Source organism: Oncorhynchus mykiss, chromosome 19 (genome assembly GCF_013265735.2).
Source record: "Oncorhynchus mykiss isolate Arlee chromosome 19, USDA_OmykA_1.1, whole genome shotgun sequence".
Lineage (NCBI taxonomy): Eukaryota > Metazoa > Chordata > Actinopteri > Salmoniformes > Salmonidae > Oncorhynchus > Oncorhynchus mykiss.
This window is the reverse complement of record NC_048583.1, coordinates 15824090-15841807: the sequence shown is the minus strand read 5'-3', so window position 1 is coordinate 15841807 and position 17718 is coordinate 15824090. Positions and strand designations below refer to the sequence as shown.

The 17718-nt window shown below is 42.8% G+C and overlaps 3 protein-coding genes across 8 annotated transcripts in view; 1 reads left to right on the top strand and 2 right to left on the bottom strand.

Annotated features, from left to right (window-relative positions):
* The window catches only part of LOC110498461 (zinc finger and SCAN domain-containing protein 2), a 771911-nt gene that overhangs the window by 599260 nt on the left and 154933 nt on the right, over positions 1–17718 (top strand). The window lies entirely within an intron of this gene.
* The window catches only part of LOC110498515 (zinc finger protein 3-like), an 88465-nt gene that overhangs the window by 45936 nt on the left and 24811 nt on the right, over positions 1–17718 (bottom strand). The window lies entirely within an intron of this gene.
* LOC118941335 (myoneurin-like) lies at positions 5325–14579 on the bottom strand. 2 transcript variants are annotated; one of them, XM_036953773.1, is made up of 5 exons: positions 14068–14578; positions 13524–13654; positions 13119–13304; positions 6578–6689; positions 5325–6347 (listed from the first exon to the last, which is right to left on the bottom strand). In XM_036953773.1, the coding sequence occupies exons 1-5, from the start codon at positions 14333–14335 to the stop codon at positions 6295–6297; spliced, it is 750 nt and encodes a 249-aa protein (XP_036809668.1). In that variant the 5' UTR covers positions 14336–14578; the 3' UTR covers positions 5325–6294. The 2 variants fall into 2 exon arrangements, with proteins under 2 accessions (XP_036809668.1, XP_036809667.1); XM_036953772.1 differs by lacking the exons at positions 5325–6347; positions 6578–6689 and having other exon boundaries at positions 11259–13304; positions 14068–14579.

Sequence of the window (17718 nt, the reverse complement as noted above, 5' to 3'; positions counted from 1 at the left end):
GCATTTTATTGCATGACATAAGTATTTGATCACCTACCAACCAGTAAGAATTCCGGCTCTCACAGACCTGTTAGTTTTTCTTTAAGAAGCCCTCCTGTTCTCCACTCATTACCTGTATTAACTGCACCTGTTTGAACTCGTTACCTGTATAAAAGACACCTGTCCACACACTCAATCAAACAGACGCCAACCTCTCCACAATGGCCAAGACCAGAGAGCTGTGTAAGGACATCAGGGTTCAATTGTAGACCTGCACAAGGCTGGGATGGGCTACAGGACAATAGGCAAGCAGCTTGGTGAAAAGGCAACAACTGTTGGCGCAATTATTAGAAAATGGAAGAAGTTCAAGATGACGGTCAATCAACCTCGGTCTGGGGCTCCATGCAAGGTCTCACCTCGTGGGGCATCAATGATCATGAGGAAGGTGAGGGGTCAGCTCAGAACTACACGGCAGGACCTGGTCAATGACCTGAAGAGAGCTGGGACCCCAGTCTCAAAGAAAACCATTAGTAACACACTACGCCGTCATGGATTAAAATCCTGCAGCACACGCAAGGTCCCCCTGCTCAAGCCAGCGCATGTCCAGGCCCGTCTGAAGTTTGCCAATGACCATCTGGATGATCCAGAGGAGGAATGGGAGAAGGTCATGTGGTCTGATTAGACCAAAAAGCTCTATTTTTGTCTAAACTCCACTCGCTGTGTTTGGAGGAAGAAGAAGGATGAGTACAACCCCAAGAACACCATCCAAACCATGAAGCATGGAGGTGGAAACATCATTCTTTGGGGATGCTTTCCTGCAAAGGGGACAGGACGACTGCACCGTATTGAGGAGAGGATGGATGGGGCCATGTATCGCAAGATCTTGGCCAACAACCTCCTTCCCTCAGTAAGAGCATTGAAGATGGGTTGTGGCTGGGTCTTCCAGCATGACAATGACCCGAAACACACAGCCAGGGCAACTAAGGAGTGGCTCCGTAAGAAGCTCTCAAGGTCCCGGAGTGGCCTAGCCAGTCTCCAGACCTGAGCCCAATAGAAAATCTTTGGAGGGAGCTGAAAGTCCGTATTGCCCAGCGACAGCCCCGAAACCTGAAGGATCTGGAGAAGGTTTTGCTTTTATGAGAGAGGGGCTCCTCCAAATAGGATTGGACCTCCATTATGGCATCTGCTAAGGGATTCCTTCATGCTGCGTCCCCAGTTGCTCTCTCGTCAAACAGCAGACGTTTGTGGCACTACTGCTGGTGCTTCTGCTCCCTCTTCTTCCTGTTGCCCTGGAGCCTGAGCCAACTGACTGCTGGGGCTGTCCCTCCCTGCTGCTGAGGCTATTTTTTGAAGAGCCTCATCAATTGCTCTTGTATAACTGAAGGCTAACTTCTTAAACTGGGGTCAAGTGCAGCGGTTTCTGATAGCACGTGATTATATTCCATTCTGTGGAACTTTCTGTCCATTGATGAACACAGGGTATCCATCAACTCTGTCACATGTCCTGTGGTTACATTTGCTTCTCTCTGGTGGCTGGCTGTGATTCGCTGCAGACCCTTACACAGGAGTATCATTTTTGAGGCTGTCACATAGTTGAAAAGAGAGAACAGTAACTTATTAGTTTAGGTTCATGTTTTGTGTACTGACACTACATTCTCATCCACTGCTCATATACATATATAATACGGGATTAAATAATTATGTAATAATAACTGCTTACCATACCTCTCTCCACTGATCTCCACAGTGACCTGCTCAAAGGGTTCCAGGACTCTGCACACCTCCTCCACCACCTCCCATTTCTCTTAGGTCAGAGCATCAACAGGTGCATTGACAATGGCCAGGGTAGAGATGATGGCATCCTTTGACTCAAGAAACCGCTTCAACATATAACATTTTAAATTACACTTTGTAGTGCAGTCTTGTTTAGGCCTCAGCTCATCTGGTGTTGTGTAGACTTTAGTTTTTCAGCACCTGCTGTGCTCCTGTGGAAGTATTCCACAGCTGCTTTCACTTTGTCCACAGTGGGCTTTGTCACCTTCAGACCATCTCTTACAATCATGTTGATTGTGTGGGCAAGACATGGATGATAGGTACTTTTAAACATTTTCATGGCTTTGGTTATGTTAGCTGCATTGTCGCTAACACAACAGACCACTTTTCCATCTACTTGCCATTCTCTGGCCACTCTCAACAGTTCCTCTGCCAAGTTCTCTGAGGTGTGTCTGTCACTGAACTCAAAGCAGTCCAGAAGACAGCTAGACAGCTAGACATCGAGAAATCTTAAATGAAGTGACATGTAACCGACATGTAATATAAGTGGTTACCCCTGATGTTCAGCAGTCAGTGGTAAGGCAAACTGCAGTAGCTTTTGGACTCTTTCCCGCACTGATGCATTTGTGCTCTAGTACAGTTCTCGAAGCTCCACTACAGCTAGCTTCACAGTTGGGTACACAGTTCGCATTTGCCGGTGTAGGTTGTGCGTAGAACTGGCTTTATATGAGATTTTGTTTTGGCAAATTCAACATTGTGCTCTAACATGGTCTACATTATTAAAATGCATCCAAATGCTACTATGCTTCCGACTCATTTTCCAGCTGTTGTTTTCACAGCTGTCCTTCCTCTCTCTCCTCGGCTGCTAAGTGTGTGACTGTGAGTGAGTTGTCTTGGCCCTCCCTCACGCATCTTTGGTTCATTGGTTCATTGATTGACAGGAACAACAGGTGAGGCTGTTAGTCTGAGCAGACAGTCAAAACGAACCTGTGTGCGCTTAAGCATTTAGGCCTATATTATTTTATTTATTATTTTGTTCTTTGAATTAGTTATTAATTTAATTATTTAGATTATTCATATCTTTTTTTTATAAATACATTAGGCTCTTCTGATATGCGAGACGGCTCCCAACGTTCACCTACAAGATCCGGCTCTTAGAGCTGACTCGTTCGTGAACGACCCATCACTACTGGCTTCCAAGTGGGTGGGCCTATAACGTCCCAGGCCCACCCATGGCTGCGCCCCTGCCCAGTCATGTGAAATCCATAGATGAGGGCCTCATTTATTTATTTAAATTTCCTTATGAACTGTAACTCAGTAAAATTGTTGAAATTCTTGCATTTTCTATTTTTGTTCAGTAAATACACTACATAAGGCTCCTTAACAGCTTCTACCCCCAAGCCATAAGACTGCTGAACAATTAATCAAATGGCCACCTGGACTATTTACATTTGTTATCTATGCATAGTCGCTTTACCCCTACCGACATGTACAAATTACCTCTACTAACCTGTACCCCCGCACATTGACTCGGTACCGGTAATGGTCTAGGGCTTTTTCATGGTTCGGGCTAGGCCCCTTAGTTCCAGTGAAGGGAATTCTTAACGCTACAGCATACAATGACATTCTAGACGATTCTCTGTTTCAAACTTTGTGGCAACAGTTTGGGGAAGGCCTGTTCTTGTTTCAGCATGACAATGCCCCCATGCACAAAGCAAGGTCTTGGTGTGCTTGGACCATGTTAGTTTGTTGGTGATGTGGACACCAAGGAACTTGAAGCTCTCAACCTGCTCCACTACAGCCCAGTCGATGAGAACGGGGGCGTGCTCAGTCCTCCCTTTCCTGTAGTTAACAATAATCATCTTCTTTGTCTTGATCACGCTAAGGGAGAGGTTGTTATCCAGGCACCACACGGCTAGGTCTCTGACCTCGTCCCTATATGCTGTTTTGTAGTTGTTGGTGATCAGACCACTGTTGAATCCTCGGCAGACTGTGATCACACAGTCGTCTGGAACAGCTGATGCTCTCATGCATGTTTCAGTGTTACTTGCCTCTTATCGAGCATAGAAGTACTTTAGCTCGTCTGGTTGGCTTGTGTCACTGGGCAGCTCTCGACTGTGCTTCTCTTTGTAGTTTGCAAGTCCTGCCACATCCGTAGTATGATTCAATCTTAGTCCTGTATAGACGCTTTGCCTGTTTGATGGTTTGTCAGAGGGCATATCAGGATTTCTTATAAACTTCCGGATTAGATTCCCGCTCCTTTAGCTCAGTGCAGATGTTGCCTGTAATCCATGGTTTCTGGTTGGGGTATGTACGGTCACTGTGGGGATGTTATCATCGATGCACTTATTGATGAAGCCAGTGACTGATGTGGCGTAGTCGTCAAGTCTATCGGAAGAATCCTTGAACATATTCTAATCTGTGCTAGCAAAACAGTCCAGTAGCTTAGAATCTGCTTTATCTGACAACTTTTTTTAATGGTCGAGTCACTGGTGCTTCCTGCTTTAATTTTTGCTTGTAAGCAGGAATCAGGAGGAAATAATTATGTTTAGATTTGCCAAATGGAGGGTGAGGGAGAGCTTTGTACGCATCTCTGTGTGTGGGGTAAAGGTGGTCTAGAGTTGTTTTCCCTCTAGTTGTACATTTAATATGCTGATAGAAATGAGGTAAAACGGATTTAAGTTTCCCTGCATTAAAGTCCCTGGACACTAGGAGCTGACTGAGATAAGGGAAACAAATTATCCAGCCCCCAAAAAAGTCAATTTTGTATTTAATTTCAACAAAAGGGTCATACACTCACATAAGGGACTTTGAAGTACAGTACTTTTATTTCACAAAACTATACGTGTCAAAAATAATAACTTTTCTGTAAATCTGGTACCCTAGCTTTGATACAATGAATTTTAGAATACTTTGGAAAAGGGTCAACATTACACACATCTTCACTACTTCATGTCAAGTAAACATGAATTAAGGCACTATCCTTATCTCACTATAAAACACCAGTCAGTGGTCTAAAGTACTTAAGTAAAAATACTTTAAAGTATTTGAAGTCGTTTTTTGGGGCATTTATACTATTCATATTTTGGACAACTTTTACTTCACTACGTTCCTCAAGAAAATAATGTACTTTTTACTCCATATATTTTCCCTGACACCCAAAAGTACTCATTACATTTTGAATGATTAGCAGGACAGGAAAATGTTCCTCACGCACTTATCAAGAGAACATCCCTGGTCATCCCTACTACCTCTGATCTTGTGGACACACTAAGCATAAATGCACAATTTGGATCTTGTCTCATTGCTGCAACTCCCAACAGGCTTGGGAGACGAAGGTCCAGTCATGCGTCCTCTGAAACATGACCCGCTGGGCCAATTATGCACCGCCCTATGGGACTCCCGATCACGGCCGGTGGTGATACAGCCTGGGTTCGAACCCGGGTTTGTAGTGACGCCTCTAGCACGGCGATGCAGTGCCTTAGGTCGTTGCGCCACTCAGGAGGCCCTGTACATTTACTTTTGATACTTAAGTGTATTTAAAACCAAATACCTTTATACTTTTACTCAAGTAGTATTTTACTGGGTGACTTTTACTTGAGTCATTTTCTATTAAGGTATCTTTACTTTTACTAAAGTATGACCTTTGGGTACTTTTTCCAGCACTGACACTAGTTTCAACATATCCGCATTTTTACAGGCACCACCAAACCAACCATCACCATATCTACTCTGCCTCATACTAATTATTTCCTCAGTTCACTTCATCCAGTTGAAGTTCCCTGTACAGCCAAAATCAACAGAATTAACAACAAACTAACAAGTACTACATTACATGTCACTATACTCTATACATGGGCCGTGTGCATTTTCTGTTGGTGTATCCTGAGGTAGCTCCTTTCTCAGAACCTCTTTTCACTTTGGGGGCAGCTGTAGGGTTTCTCCTGTGTGGACCCTCTGGTGCCTCTTCAGGTTGGACGGGTGGGAGAAACTGGCCCGTCACAAATAGCAGCCGAAGAGTTTCTCCACCGTGTGCATCCTCTGGTAGATCTCGATCTGTTTGGGAAAACTGAAGCGCTTCACTTTGACGCTTCCAACGTTACTGATTCCATCTCTACTACTCTCATTTGTCAATGAGCTTGTGCAGCCATTTAGTGTTGAGACACCAATATTTTCTGAGGTCTGGTTTAACATAAGGAGGGTGTGATGGGGACGAAGGCCAGGGAGTGTCTGTGTTGTCGCAGGGTCCATGTTCCAGTTGATATATCCTATAGAAGGCAGGCTGAAGACAGCACCTGTTGGGGGGGTTAACCTGAGGCGCCATCAGTCACTCTGAATCACAACTATAGGAGCAGGACGGAGCATCGCTAGTCGAGTCAGTGTCCGTTCTCTCCCCCTGCATACGGACACCTCCCCGTCGACCAAATCTACGCCTCGTCCCCCAGGACTTTGTCCCATCCACTGACCTCCACTATGTCACCTCTGGTCCATTGCCTTCTCAGTGATGTTGTCCCCTGGGCACTTCACTGCATCAGTCTGGGTCTAGGAATCAAAGATGGCTGCCCAGTCTCCTCTGTTAGCCTCCAGCCAACCACCTGCATGAAGAAGTTACAAAATAGACATTACAAACATGGCAGAGAAAACTCTACAGTTGTTTTTTTGTCAATTACCTGGTCAAGTTCATACATTATAATGTGAGTTTTTGTGGCAACATAAGTTGCATTGATTGAATTTTATGAATGAAGACCAAAACTATAGCCAGGTGCATCACTATTCCCATTGAAGATCTATTACTGTATGTAGGCTATATGTAATTCTCCCTTACCTTGCTCCCCCATCTTTAATCCACTCCGCAGGTCAGTGCTCTCTGGTCCATCTTCTATTGTCTCCTCTTTGACCAGCAGCAGACCAGGCTTCCCATTTTCTATGTCTACTGACTGTAAGAGATAAAGAGTGAGAGAATCTTGGATTAAGAAATCTAAATGAGCACTCTGCTGTAGGGTTATGCTATGGAGCATTTTCTGATTGGGAAATGAGACATTGCAAACATGTTAGTTGATTTGATTACTTTACACTATGTACATGTATTTATAATTAAGTGATTGGTAATAAAGTGCTGTTAGGTGTATGCAGAATAGGTTGAGAATAGAGACATCCCACTGGGCACACTAGTTGAATCAACGTTGTTTCCACGTTTGAACCAACATGGAATAGACTTCTGTGCCCAGTGGGAGTTTACTCCTACTCTAATGGGTCAAAAATAAAAGCTATGCATGAAGCATCTTTAGTCATAAGAGTCACACCTAGTTGACAGATATTTAGGAGACCTCTTGAGCTGTCCTAACCAGTTAAGAGTTACCAGCAGGTGTCTTGGAAATAGAACAATGCAGCGAGTCAGTGGTTCCTGCGCCACGCCACATGCAATTACTTTGGAGTTGTTGAAATAATGTTTTGATACTGCCATGTGATCAGTCCATAAATAATCTAGACCTACATGCAACAGTATTCCTTGCACCTTTGACAATGACTTCAAATTAGGCATATTTCACATAATAAATAAACCTGTTTTTCTTTTGATTATTTAATTACCTACATTGTTATTTCAAGTTATCCCTTTGGAGCGCAATAACACATTGTTAAAAACATGTCTAAATTGGACATTGGCTTATGTTAAATTTGATTGTGTTTAATTCAAATAGATGTTGTAGGCAACATTGTATACAACATTATCGGAAAGTGACTTGATTCCAAATGTGCCAAAGCAATTTACAATTGTCAAACAGGAGTGACGAGTGTGTTGATATAATGGTAATGTTGTCAACAACAAGAATATGATAAAAATGAAAAGGTTATGCATGCCAACATATTAGGTGATAATTAAGAGAAGGCAAAGTGATCGTGTCAGGTGAAAATTTTATCAAACGTTTTACCATCGCAACATTTGATGTACTGTCACATTCACTGTGGTTGTCTGAAGCGTGCTATAGAGTTCATAGCGGGCGATCGCAATTATCACCCTTCATTTGCAACAATTTCAATGAGCGTCGTCGTCACTGTCTTCCCTTTGCGGTATCTCAAACTGTCTTGATTATCACCTGATATAAACTTTTATGAGTTGATTTTACTCCTGGCTCAGAGTTTGTCTTAGCAGTGTCTTAACATCATCCTAAAACCTACTCTGAGCTGGGAGTTTTTTTCTCTCAGGATTCCTAGGACCTTTTCTGATATGCTTTGTGGACACGAGCCTTGATGTGATGTATACTAAAAAGTCTCAATTAGTCTTAGAATGAAAAGTCTCATTTTGTGTTTATTAAACATAAACAAATGTTAAATACACCATATGAAAACCACACATACCTCAACAAAAAAATCATCATGAACTTGATAAACTGCATACATTTTCTCATTAAAAGTGTATTGGGATAAAATTAAGTAATGAAATAGGCATTTTGTGAACATCATATAGCCTATAGTCAAACTCATTTTGCCCCACAGGCCGCATTCAGTCTTCCCAGAGGTCGGGGGGCTACTCTTAAAAGGGAATAACAGCACATTTAGAAAATGTGTCTTAACCTTAAACCTTTCTGACTCATTGTTGGACTGTCAAAGTGTACACCTTTCTCATTCAGAGAGCGAGAGGCAGAGGTAGAGCAAGAGTTACGTTACCAGGTTAAGCGAACTTAAGATAGAGCTTTGTAGAATAAAAGCAAATCTACGATAATAATAAACGTTATCAGCAAACATACTAAATTCAGGAAGCCCAAACGATTGAGAAATGCCATAACTTTTACGTGATAAATTTGGGCTGTGGGTTGCAATTTTACCTTTTCTGAGAGGGGACAACTCAAACACACCGGTAGTGTTCAAAATAGCCTACATCAGACTTTAGCACATCACCCAACACAACACGCCTTTTACTATATTGTTAGAAGCATCATCAGACCTCGGTAGTAGCCTATTCAATTTCTTTCAATGCATTTTTCGGGAAACCAAGCAGAAAATGCTGTGCTCTAAAGATTACATCATAGCCACACAAATACAGTGCATTCGGAACTTATTCAGACCCCTTGACTTTTTCCACATTTTGTTAAGTTACAGCCTTATTCTAAAATGGATGAAATATTTTTGAACATTTATAAAAAATGTAAAACTTAGCACATTTACATAAATATGCAGACCCTTTACTCAGTACATTGTTTAAGCACCTTTGGCAGCGATTGCAGCCATTTGGGGAGTTTCTCCCATTCTTCTCTGCAGATCCTCTCAAGAACTGTCAGGTTGGATGGGGAGCTTTGCTGCACAGCTATTTTCAGGTCTCTCCAGAGATGTTCGATTGGGTTCAAGTCCGGGCTCTGGCTGGGCCGCTCAAGGACATTCAGAGACTTGACCCGAAGCCACTCATGCGTTGTCTTGGCTGTGTGCTTAGGGTTGTTGTCCTATTGGAAGGTGAACCTTCACCCCAGTCTGAGGTCCTGAGCACTCTGGAGCAGGTTTTCATCAAGGATCTCTCTGTACTTTGCTCCGTTCATCTTTGCCTCGATACTGACTAGTCTCCCAGTCTCCGCTGCTAAAAACCATCCGCACAGCATGATTCTGCCACCACCATGCTTCACCGTAGGGATGGTGCCAAGTTTCCTCCAGGTGTGACGCTTGGCATTCAGGCCAAAGAGTTCAATCTTGGTTTCATCAGACCAGAGAATCTTTTTTCTCATGGTCCGAGAGTCTTTAGGTGTCTTTTGGCAAACTCAAAGCAGGCTTTTACTGAGGAGTGGCTTCTGTCTGGCCACTCTACCATAAAGGCTTGATTGGTGGAGTGCTGCAGAGATGGTTTTCCTTCTGGAAGGTTCTCCCATCTCAACAGAGGAACTCTAGAGCTCTGTCAGAGTGACCATCGGGTTATGGTCACCTTCCTGACCAAGGCCCTTCTCCCTCGATTGCTCAGTTTGGCCGGGCGGCCAGCTCTAGGAAGAGTCTTGGTGGTTCCAAACTCCTTCCATTTAAGAATTATGGAGGCCGCTGTGTTCTTGGGACCTTCAATGCTGCAGAAATGTTTTGGTACCCTTCCCCAGATCTGTGCCTCGACACAATGTCTCTGGGCTCTACGGACAATTCCTTCGACCTCATGGCTTGGTTTTTGCTCTGACATGCACTGTCAACTGTGGGACCTGATATAGACAGTTGTGTGCCTATCCTAATCATGTCCAATCAATTGAATTTACCACAGGTGCAATCCTGTTGTAGAAACATCTCAAGGATGATCAATGGAAACAGGATGCACCTGAGCTCAATTTTGAGTCTCATAGCAAAGGATCTGAATACTTATGTATATATATTTTTTTTTTAATACATATAATTAGCTGTGTTTGCTTTGTCATTATGGGGTTTTGTGTGTATATTGCAGAAGAGTGTTTTTTACTTAATCCATTTTAGAATAAGGCTGAAGTAACAAAATGTGGAAAAAGTCAAGGGGTCTGAATACTTTCCGAAGGCACTGTACATTAGAATATAATTGTTGATCTAATCAGAAACACTGTGCTCACAACCTTTATCTCCTAACTGATGTCGTTGGTGTATTTTGTTGGAATATATTGTGCATTATAAACTGGGTGGTTCGAGCCCTGAATGCTGATTTGGCTGACAGCTGTGGTATATTAGACCGTATAACACGGGTATGACAAAACATTTATTTTTACTGCTCTAATTACGTTGGTGACCAGTTTATAATAGCAATAAGGCACCTCGGGATTTGTGGTATATGGCCAATATACCACGGCTAAGGGCTGTGTCCAGGCACTCAGCGTTGCGTCGTGCAGAGAACAGCCCTTAGCCGTGGTATATTGGCCATATACCACACCCCAGGTCTTATTGCGTAAATAGTCTAAGGTTTTTACCAAGCACAAGCCCATTCAGACGAGGGTCCTGTGCGCGAAACAACACATAACGAGCTTGACAAATGTATACAGAAGAAAAGTTTCACCCACATTTTAGATAAGAAAATATCTGCTTACCTTTGTAATGCCAACCATCCATCCAAATAAAAATAATTCCATGTGTTCGCCTTTTGTCTTTATATACTTTCACATAGCCTATTTCATGATATGGGGTAATCCAATGAGCAACTCTGCAGCTGTTGATTGCAGTGATCATCATTCATCAAGTATGCTATATACTGTACACTATTAAGAAAACCTTCCTAACATTGAGTTGCACCCCCACCTTTTGCCCTCAGAACAGCCTCAATTCGTCAGAGCATGGACTCTATAAGGTGTCGAAAGCGTTCCACTGGGATGCTGGCCCATGTTGACTCCAATGCTTCTTGATGCGCACGAGAAACTGTTGAGAGTGAAAATCCTAGCAGTGTTGCAGTTCTTGACCCAAACTGCTGCTAATGGCACCTACTACCAAACCCCATTCAAAGGCATCTACATTGTTTGTATTGCCCATTCACCCTCTGAATGGCACACACACAATCCATGTCTCAAGGCTTAAAAATCCTTCTCCTCCCCTTCATCGACACTGATTGAAGTGTATTTAACAAGTAACATCAATAAGGGATCATAGCTTTCATCTGGTCAGTCTATGTCATGGAAAGAGCAGGTGTCTCCAATGTTTTGTAAACTCAGTGTATAATCAATACATGACTTTCAAGGAGTAGGTTATTTGATGCACGGCTATTAGAATGCTTTTCCATTGCATAAAATTAGCCTGCATTACCACATTATCTTTCTCGCCTGAGGAAGGCAATTTGGCCCTGGCTTACAAACAAAATCCCCTGCATCATTTTGTAAATGATTGTCATTGGTCTACCGATTTTGTAAATGTAGGCTTATAATACATGTAATAATAACACATTTGATCTACCCCAATGAAAAATTGGACAGTGAGCATTAATCACATTTCAATAACATGCATGCATCAGTAGCTATGGTGATGTAGCTCTGGCTCTAGCTCTCTCTCCCTTTGACAGACAGTCAAACAATGAGTCAGGACTTTTTAGAAATTTGCCATTTTTCCCCTTTTAAAAATAAATAAATTGATGCTCAAAAACGGTCTAGATTTCATTTCGATGCCTGTTAGCAAGCTGGACATGAGTGAGGAGACCATAAATTTAGCTCCATTATCATTCCTACACAGTTCCCATTTGGTTTTAGTGATTTCAATGCCCCCCCCCAAATGTAATTTTTTTTTTATTCAAACCACCCACGCATTGAATGGGCTCTCTGAGAACCTCTTCCTGCAGTGCGTACAGGCGAATGGCCTCTCTCCCGTGTGGACCTTCAGGTGCATCTTCAGCTGGTGCTGGTGGGAGAACCTCTTCTCGACCTGGGGGCAGCTGTATGCTTCTCCCCTGTGTGGACCCTTTGGTGCCTCTTCAGGCTGGATGAGTGGGAGAAACTAGCATGGCACAGGTGACAGCCGAACGGTTTCTCCCCTGTGTGGACCCTCTGGTGCCTCTTCAGGTCACCAGCCTGGGCAAAACGCATGTGACACTGGGTACAGCTGAAAGGTTTTACCCCTGTGTGGACCCTATGGTGCCTCTTCAGGTCACCAGCCTGGGCGAAGCGCATGTGACACTGGGTACAGCTGAAGGGTTTCACCCCTGTGTGGACCCTCTGGTGGATCTCCACCTTCTGGGGGCAGCTGAAGCCTTTGTTACAGAACATGCAGAAGAATCGTTTCTCTTTACTACTGCCAGATGTGGCTCCCCCTTCCTGAACCTGGCCTCTAGCCCTGTCGTTTGAGTTCAATACCTGATCGAAAAGGACATGGCCATGTGAATCAGAAGGCCCCAATGACATGGACGCTGGGTCGCGATCTTTGAGCGTGTGTAAAGGGGAGTTGGTTGTGACATTTGGATTTGTCTCTAAGTTTTCGCTGTAATCTAAAAAATCTCTGCCCTGTGATTGTCTGTCTCCTAGGTGACTATCTGCATTCCATGTGGGAGGAGCGTCGGCCTCCACTTTCACAGTCCCATCATCTACCACTTTAACCTCCCCTTTCATATCTAGGCACCCTTCAGAGTATACACTACTACTGTACCGGTTCCAGTCCCCTCTAGACAGAGCAGTCTGTGCCTCTAAACCCAAGGGCATGTTGCCAGGGTCCATCTCTGTAGTGTAAGAACAAGACGGATCATTGCCAGTCTCTAACGTGTCACCGGAGTCCCGATGGGAATGAACCATCCTTGGGCTTCGATTACCGTAAAGTAAATACTCTGAGCCGGTAGCAGCAGTACAGCCCAGTCTCCCCGGCCCCAGTCCCTCTGCGTCTGACCTGTGGTCAGATGATCCGTCTTGTAAAAGCCTTTGTGTTACAGTTGAAGTATCTGTGTCTGACTTGAGAACGGCGTTCAGCGTTCCACTGACCTCCGTGATGCTGCATCGTGTCCTGGGCTGGGTCGCAGCAGCGGTGGATAGGTCTTCCGTGGCTACAGGGGACGCCACTCCAGACGTTACACCAGTAGGGGTGCTTCTGCTGTGTCGTGGGTCCTCTTCTTCAGTCCTCTCTTGTTTCACCAGAGACAATCCTCCTGGACCTGCAGCTTCTGCAGACTGGCACAAGAAGAGAGGTTATTACTGGAGTAGAATGAATAGAAATTAGTAGAATTGGATAACAATGTCGTAGTGAAGTCGCGACAAGCTCCAATATGGCAAACAAATTAGGATTTACATGTAAGCAAGTGAATAGCTGAGGGGAGCCTTTCTGAAATAAACAGGCCAGATTTTATTTACAAAGTGACTAGTTTTTTTATGCAACACTATTACACAAACCTCTATCACTATAACGCGCTGGGTTGAGGTTCCACTTCCCTCATCAATAGTTATTGGTTGGTCATCTCTCCATGTATTGTGTCCCGCTGGTTTCACGAAGCTCCTGTGGCCTCCAGTGAGATGTCCTTCACCTGAGAGAGTGATTGGGAGAAAAGAGGTGGTTAGGTTAGCTACTGTCAATGCTCAACGCTATATTGTTCACCAATACAATTTTGCCACTGTCTAGAATTGGCAAGGATGTAGGCTAACCCTTTCCATAAGTTCTTGATATAATATTTATAGATTGCTTGATTATGTTCCATGTGTCACATTGTTTTAATTAATAAATAATAGGAAATGCAGTAAATAAAAAATATGGTTAGAAATTATGATATTGTGTCTTTGTGCAGGCTAAGTAATCAGGGGAATAAGTTTAGCAAGGTATCAAAAACCGACCAAGACCCAATTCAGGTTAACCATAATGTGGTTAAACATCTAAAGTCACACATGCGCAGAGGCGAACAGGACCACATGTCACGCACCCTCGGCCTTCTGCAAAATGTACCTCTTGCGATTCCTTTGTATCGGTCGAGGATCTTGACACTACTGGGACGACTGGCAAGGACGCGCTCTGCGCGCTCCCGTGCCACCTTCAGTTCGAATAGCTGTAGCTTCCTCCGCAATCCCCTGTTTTCTTTCTGGCTTTGAGACATTTCCAAACGAAACACTGCATAGTCGTCGTCTACGAGTTTACAGATCTCTGCCACGGCTGCATTCGCTAGTACCTCCATGATGGAGGCTATTTGAGTGTGAAAAACCATACAGTTAGCCATTGTTAGCTAGCTTTACCTAGATATCGATTAACAAAGTCCAGTCTCCAACGCAAATTAAACGCTACCTGGGGTAAGTATGTGATGCTGTTATGAGTAATTGTTTTGGTTCAATATGTCAATAAACGTCTAAATAACAACAATTAAAAACGCTAAAGTGGTTCTTGGTCAATGTTCACTTCCGTTTACACTGAAGAGAACGGATCTTATTGGTGTGCGTCATAGCTCAAAGGGTGTGGCTAAATGAAAACGGGTATTATATTTCAAGATATGCGCGCTGTAATTTGTATTACGTTATTGCTTATTACATTACACATTCAGGGCTCTAATTTGCATTATAAACTGGGTAGTTCGAGCCCTGAATGCTGATTAACTGAAAGCCGTGATATACCACGGATATAATTTATTTGTACTGCTCTAATTACGTTGGTAACCCGTTTATAATAGCAATAAGGCACCTCGGGGTGTGTTGCATATGGCCAATACACCACAGCTAAGGGCTGTATCCAGGCACTCCGCGTTGCGTTGTGCTAAGAACAGCCGTTAGCCGTGGTTTATTGGCCATATACCACACCTCCTCGCACCTTATTGCTTAAATATGGTCTGAATGCGGCAAGGGTACGTTCCCTTGCAAAGCCCCTTCTTTCTTCACATTGACACCTCGTCGTCTTTGCCCATATTTTCTTCTCATTCTCATTGGCGCTACAGCAGACAAATTCCGCATTCACAAAGATACACACAGCGAGGCAGGGCTTAACGTGACCACGCCCCTGATTAGAGTACAGCTGTAGGGTACCCCATTACTCCTATGATAAATTGCTTACTTTACTCATATCCTGTATTATTTTTACAATCATTTCATTAACAATAAACATTTTGGATATGCTTGGTTGGTAATTTTTAACATACTTATGTCCTCTTAATCAACAAACTATACTGAACAAATATATAAACGCAACATGCAACAATTTCAAAGATGTTGATGTAACAGTTCACCAGTTTGAATGACATTGTAGAGAAATTAACATTGGATTCTCTGGCAACAGCTCTGGTGGACATTCCTGCAGCCATCATGAATTGCACACTCCCTCAACTTGAGACATCTGTGGCATTGTGTTGTGACAAAGCTGCACATTCTAGTGGCCTCTTATTGTCCCCTGCACAAGGTGCACTTGTGTAATGATCATGCTGTTTAATCAGCTTGTTGATATGTCACATCTGTCAGGTGGATGGATCATCTTGACAAAGGCTAAAATGCTCACTAACAGGGATGTAAACACATTTCTGCACAACATGTGAGAGAAATAAGCTTTGTGTGCATATGGAACATTTCTGGGATCATTTATTTCAGCTCATGAAACATGGGACCGACACTTTACATGTTGTGTTTATATTTTTTGTTCAGTGTACATCATACCTAAAAACACTTTCATTCTAAATGTAAAAATGTTAGCTTAATTAGGTCACTCCGTGAGGCAGCCCGGTTCCTAATCGAATGCAATCAACTTTCAGCCGATTCAAAACATGCATGCATGAGAGTGAGATTAATCTAACCATGTCATTTTTTGCTCTTGTTGGGGAAAGTTATTATAATATAACCTGTAATTGAATGGTCTACTGTAATGTCTGTGTATTGTTGAAAATTAAAAATCACGTTTTCTGAAACAGCGGAAGTTTTTTTCTGTTGTCCTTATTTTTGGGGTTTGTAAACAGACTATAGAGTATGAGAATTGCCAGCTACTGGATGCATTTTATATATAGTTGATTTTCCGTGAACAAATGTTACATTATATTATTTGTTACCATCAGCTCCTGTAATCTTTACTCCAACCGTAATAACACTGGTTGAAGGGGGGAAGAGAGATTGAATATGACCCTGTGTTATACTTAATCAAGTTTTATTAGTCCTATGCAGTGGCAACCTGTCATTCAGGGCAGAGCCACACCTGTTTTGAGCACCACACTTTTAGGTAAAATATATATATATGTATGTTATTTTGGTATTAATATGTGTCATATCAGTTTGCAAACAAAAAAAATATAATTGAGTTCATTAAAGCCTCATACTAACATGGTCTCCTTTTTGCTTTCTTGAGTAAGGCAGCTCCAAAATGAAGGTGTTTCAGCCTAGCTCAGAGCTTTCTGTGGTGGAGCTAGCCAGCAGAAAATAGAGAGCGCTGCACCTGATTGGCTCAGTTTTCTGTCACTCATGAGACAGAATTGGGGATGACGTACTAAGGTTAGAGCTCTAAAAATGTTGCCCCTTAAGTGCCCATCCAAGAATGCTCAAGGTCATTGACCACAGCTATAACATGATTTGATATCATTCTATCTACAGCAGATTTGATTGGACTGATCATCTTACTTTCAAAGTCTTAGCCAGCAGTCATCATCAGTTGTCATCAAGTCGACAATCTACTGGCAAATCCTTTTTATTCCTTGTCATATGAAGAGAAATTGTACATAAAGATTACAATGTACATAGATTACACAAGTTGGAAATCGCAAATTCAACAATGAGTCGTTTGGAAGGAATCAGTGGCTAACAGCAAGCATTGCAAAGAAACCACTAACGTCAGCCTGCTATTCAATGGAGTGGCTGTTTTTTTCCCCCCCTTGAGTTCCCACCATAAATCCAGAGAATGCCAGACTTTGATGACAAAGTTTGTTGTAGGTCCTAACAGTTTGAGGGCACAGTTTGTCACCGTTCTAGTGCAATTAATGTATTGTTCAGTGTTGTGTAGTGGCTTTGCTGGCATGCATTCCACTTTTTTTTTATGACCCACCAAGATTTACATGCTAATATCGCCACTGGTCATATGTACGGGATACACATGGTAGGCCTACTGTATACACTCAGCCAGGTCACCCATGATACAAGTCAGTACTCAACGTCCATCCATGTTTGAGAACATTGGGAGATGAGATGGAAACCGGCCACGAGGGGCTACAGGTGAGCTCTGTTACCTTCAAGTAGGTTTTGATTTTGCTAGGGCGTTATGGCGGGTGGGTGTAACCTTAAGAATTTGGAGTTAATGCCTGAACTTAACACTAACTTTAAAAATGCGGAGTTAAGTTAAGGCATTAAAAAATGTGACAAATGGATGAGCGTCTTCTGATGTGAGACTGTGAGAGCTGGTAGATACATCATCCAATGAAATGCTTACGTAACACAAGAAAATGACAAGAATAGCACTGGTTGAAGGGGGGAAGAGAGATTGAATATGACCCTGTGTTATTATTATTATTACAGTTTTATTAATCAGATATTCGGGATACACATGGTGTACATCGTCCAATGAAATGCTTACTTAATCATCACAATACTTTAAAAAAAAGAATCTTTCCAGTGTGTTACTGTCAGGAGAATTTTCAATCACAACGAT

What these genes read in the sequence shown, in the direction of transcription:
- LOC118941335 (XM_036953772.1), bottom strand. Translation starts at nt 14,335, where the DNA reads ATGGCTAACTGTATGGTTTTTCACACTCAAATAGCCTCCATCATGGAG. An exon ending in ATACAAAGGAATCGCAAGAG is followed by an intron (nt 13,655 to 14,067) that starts GTACATTTTGCA and finishes TCACTCTCTCAG; the next exon opens with GTGAAGGACATCTCACTGGA. An exon ending in AGCGCGTTATAGTGATAGAG is followed by an intron (nt 13,305 to 13,523) that starts GTTTGTGTAATA and finishes TTCTTGTGCCAG; the next exon opens with TCTGCAGAAGCTGCAGGTCC.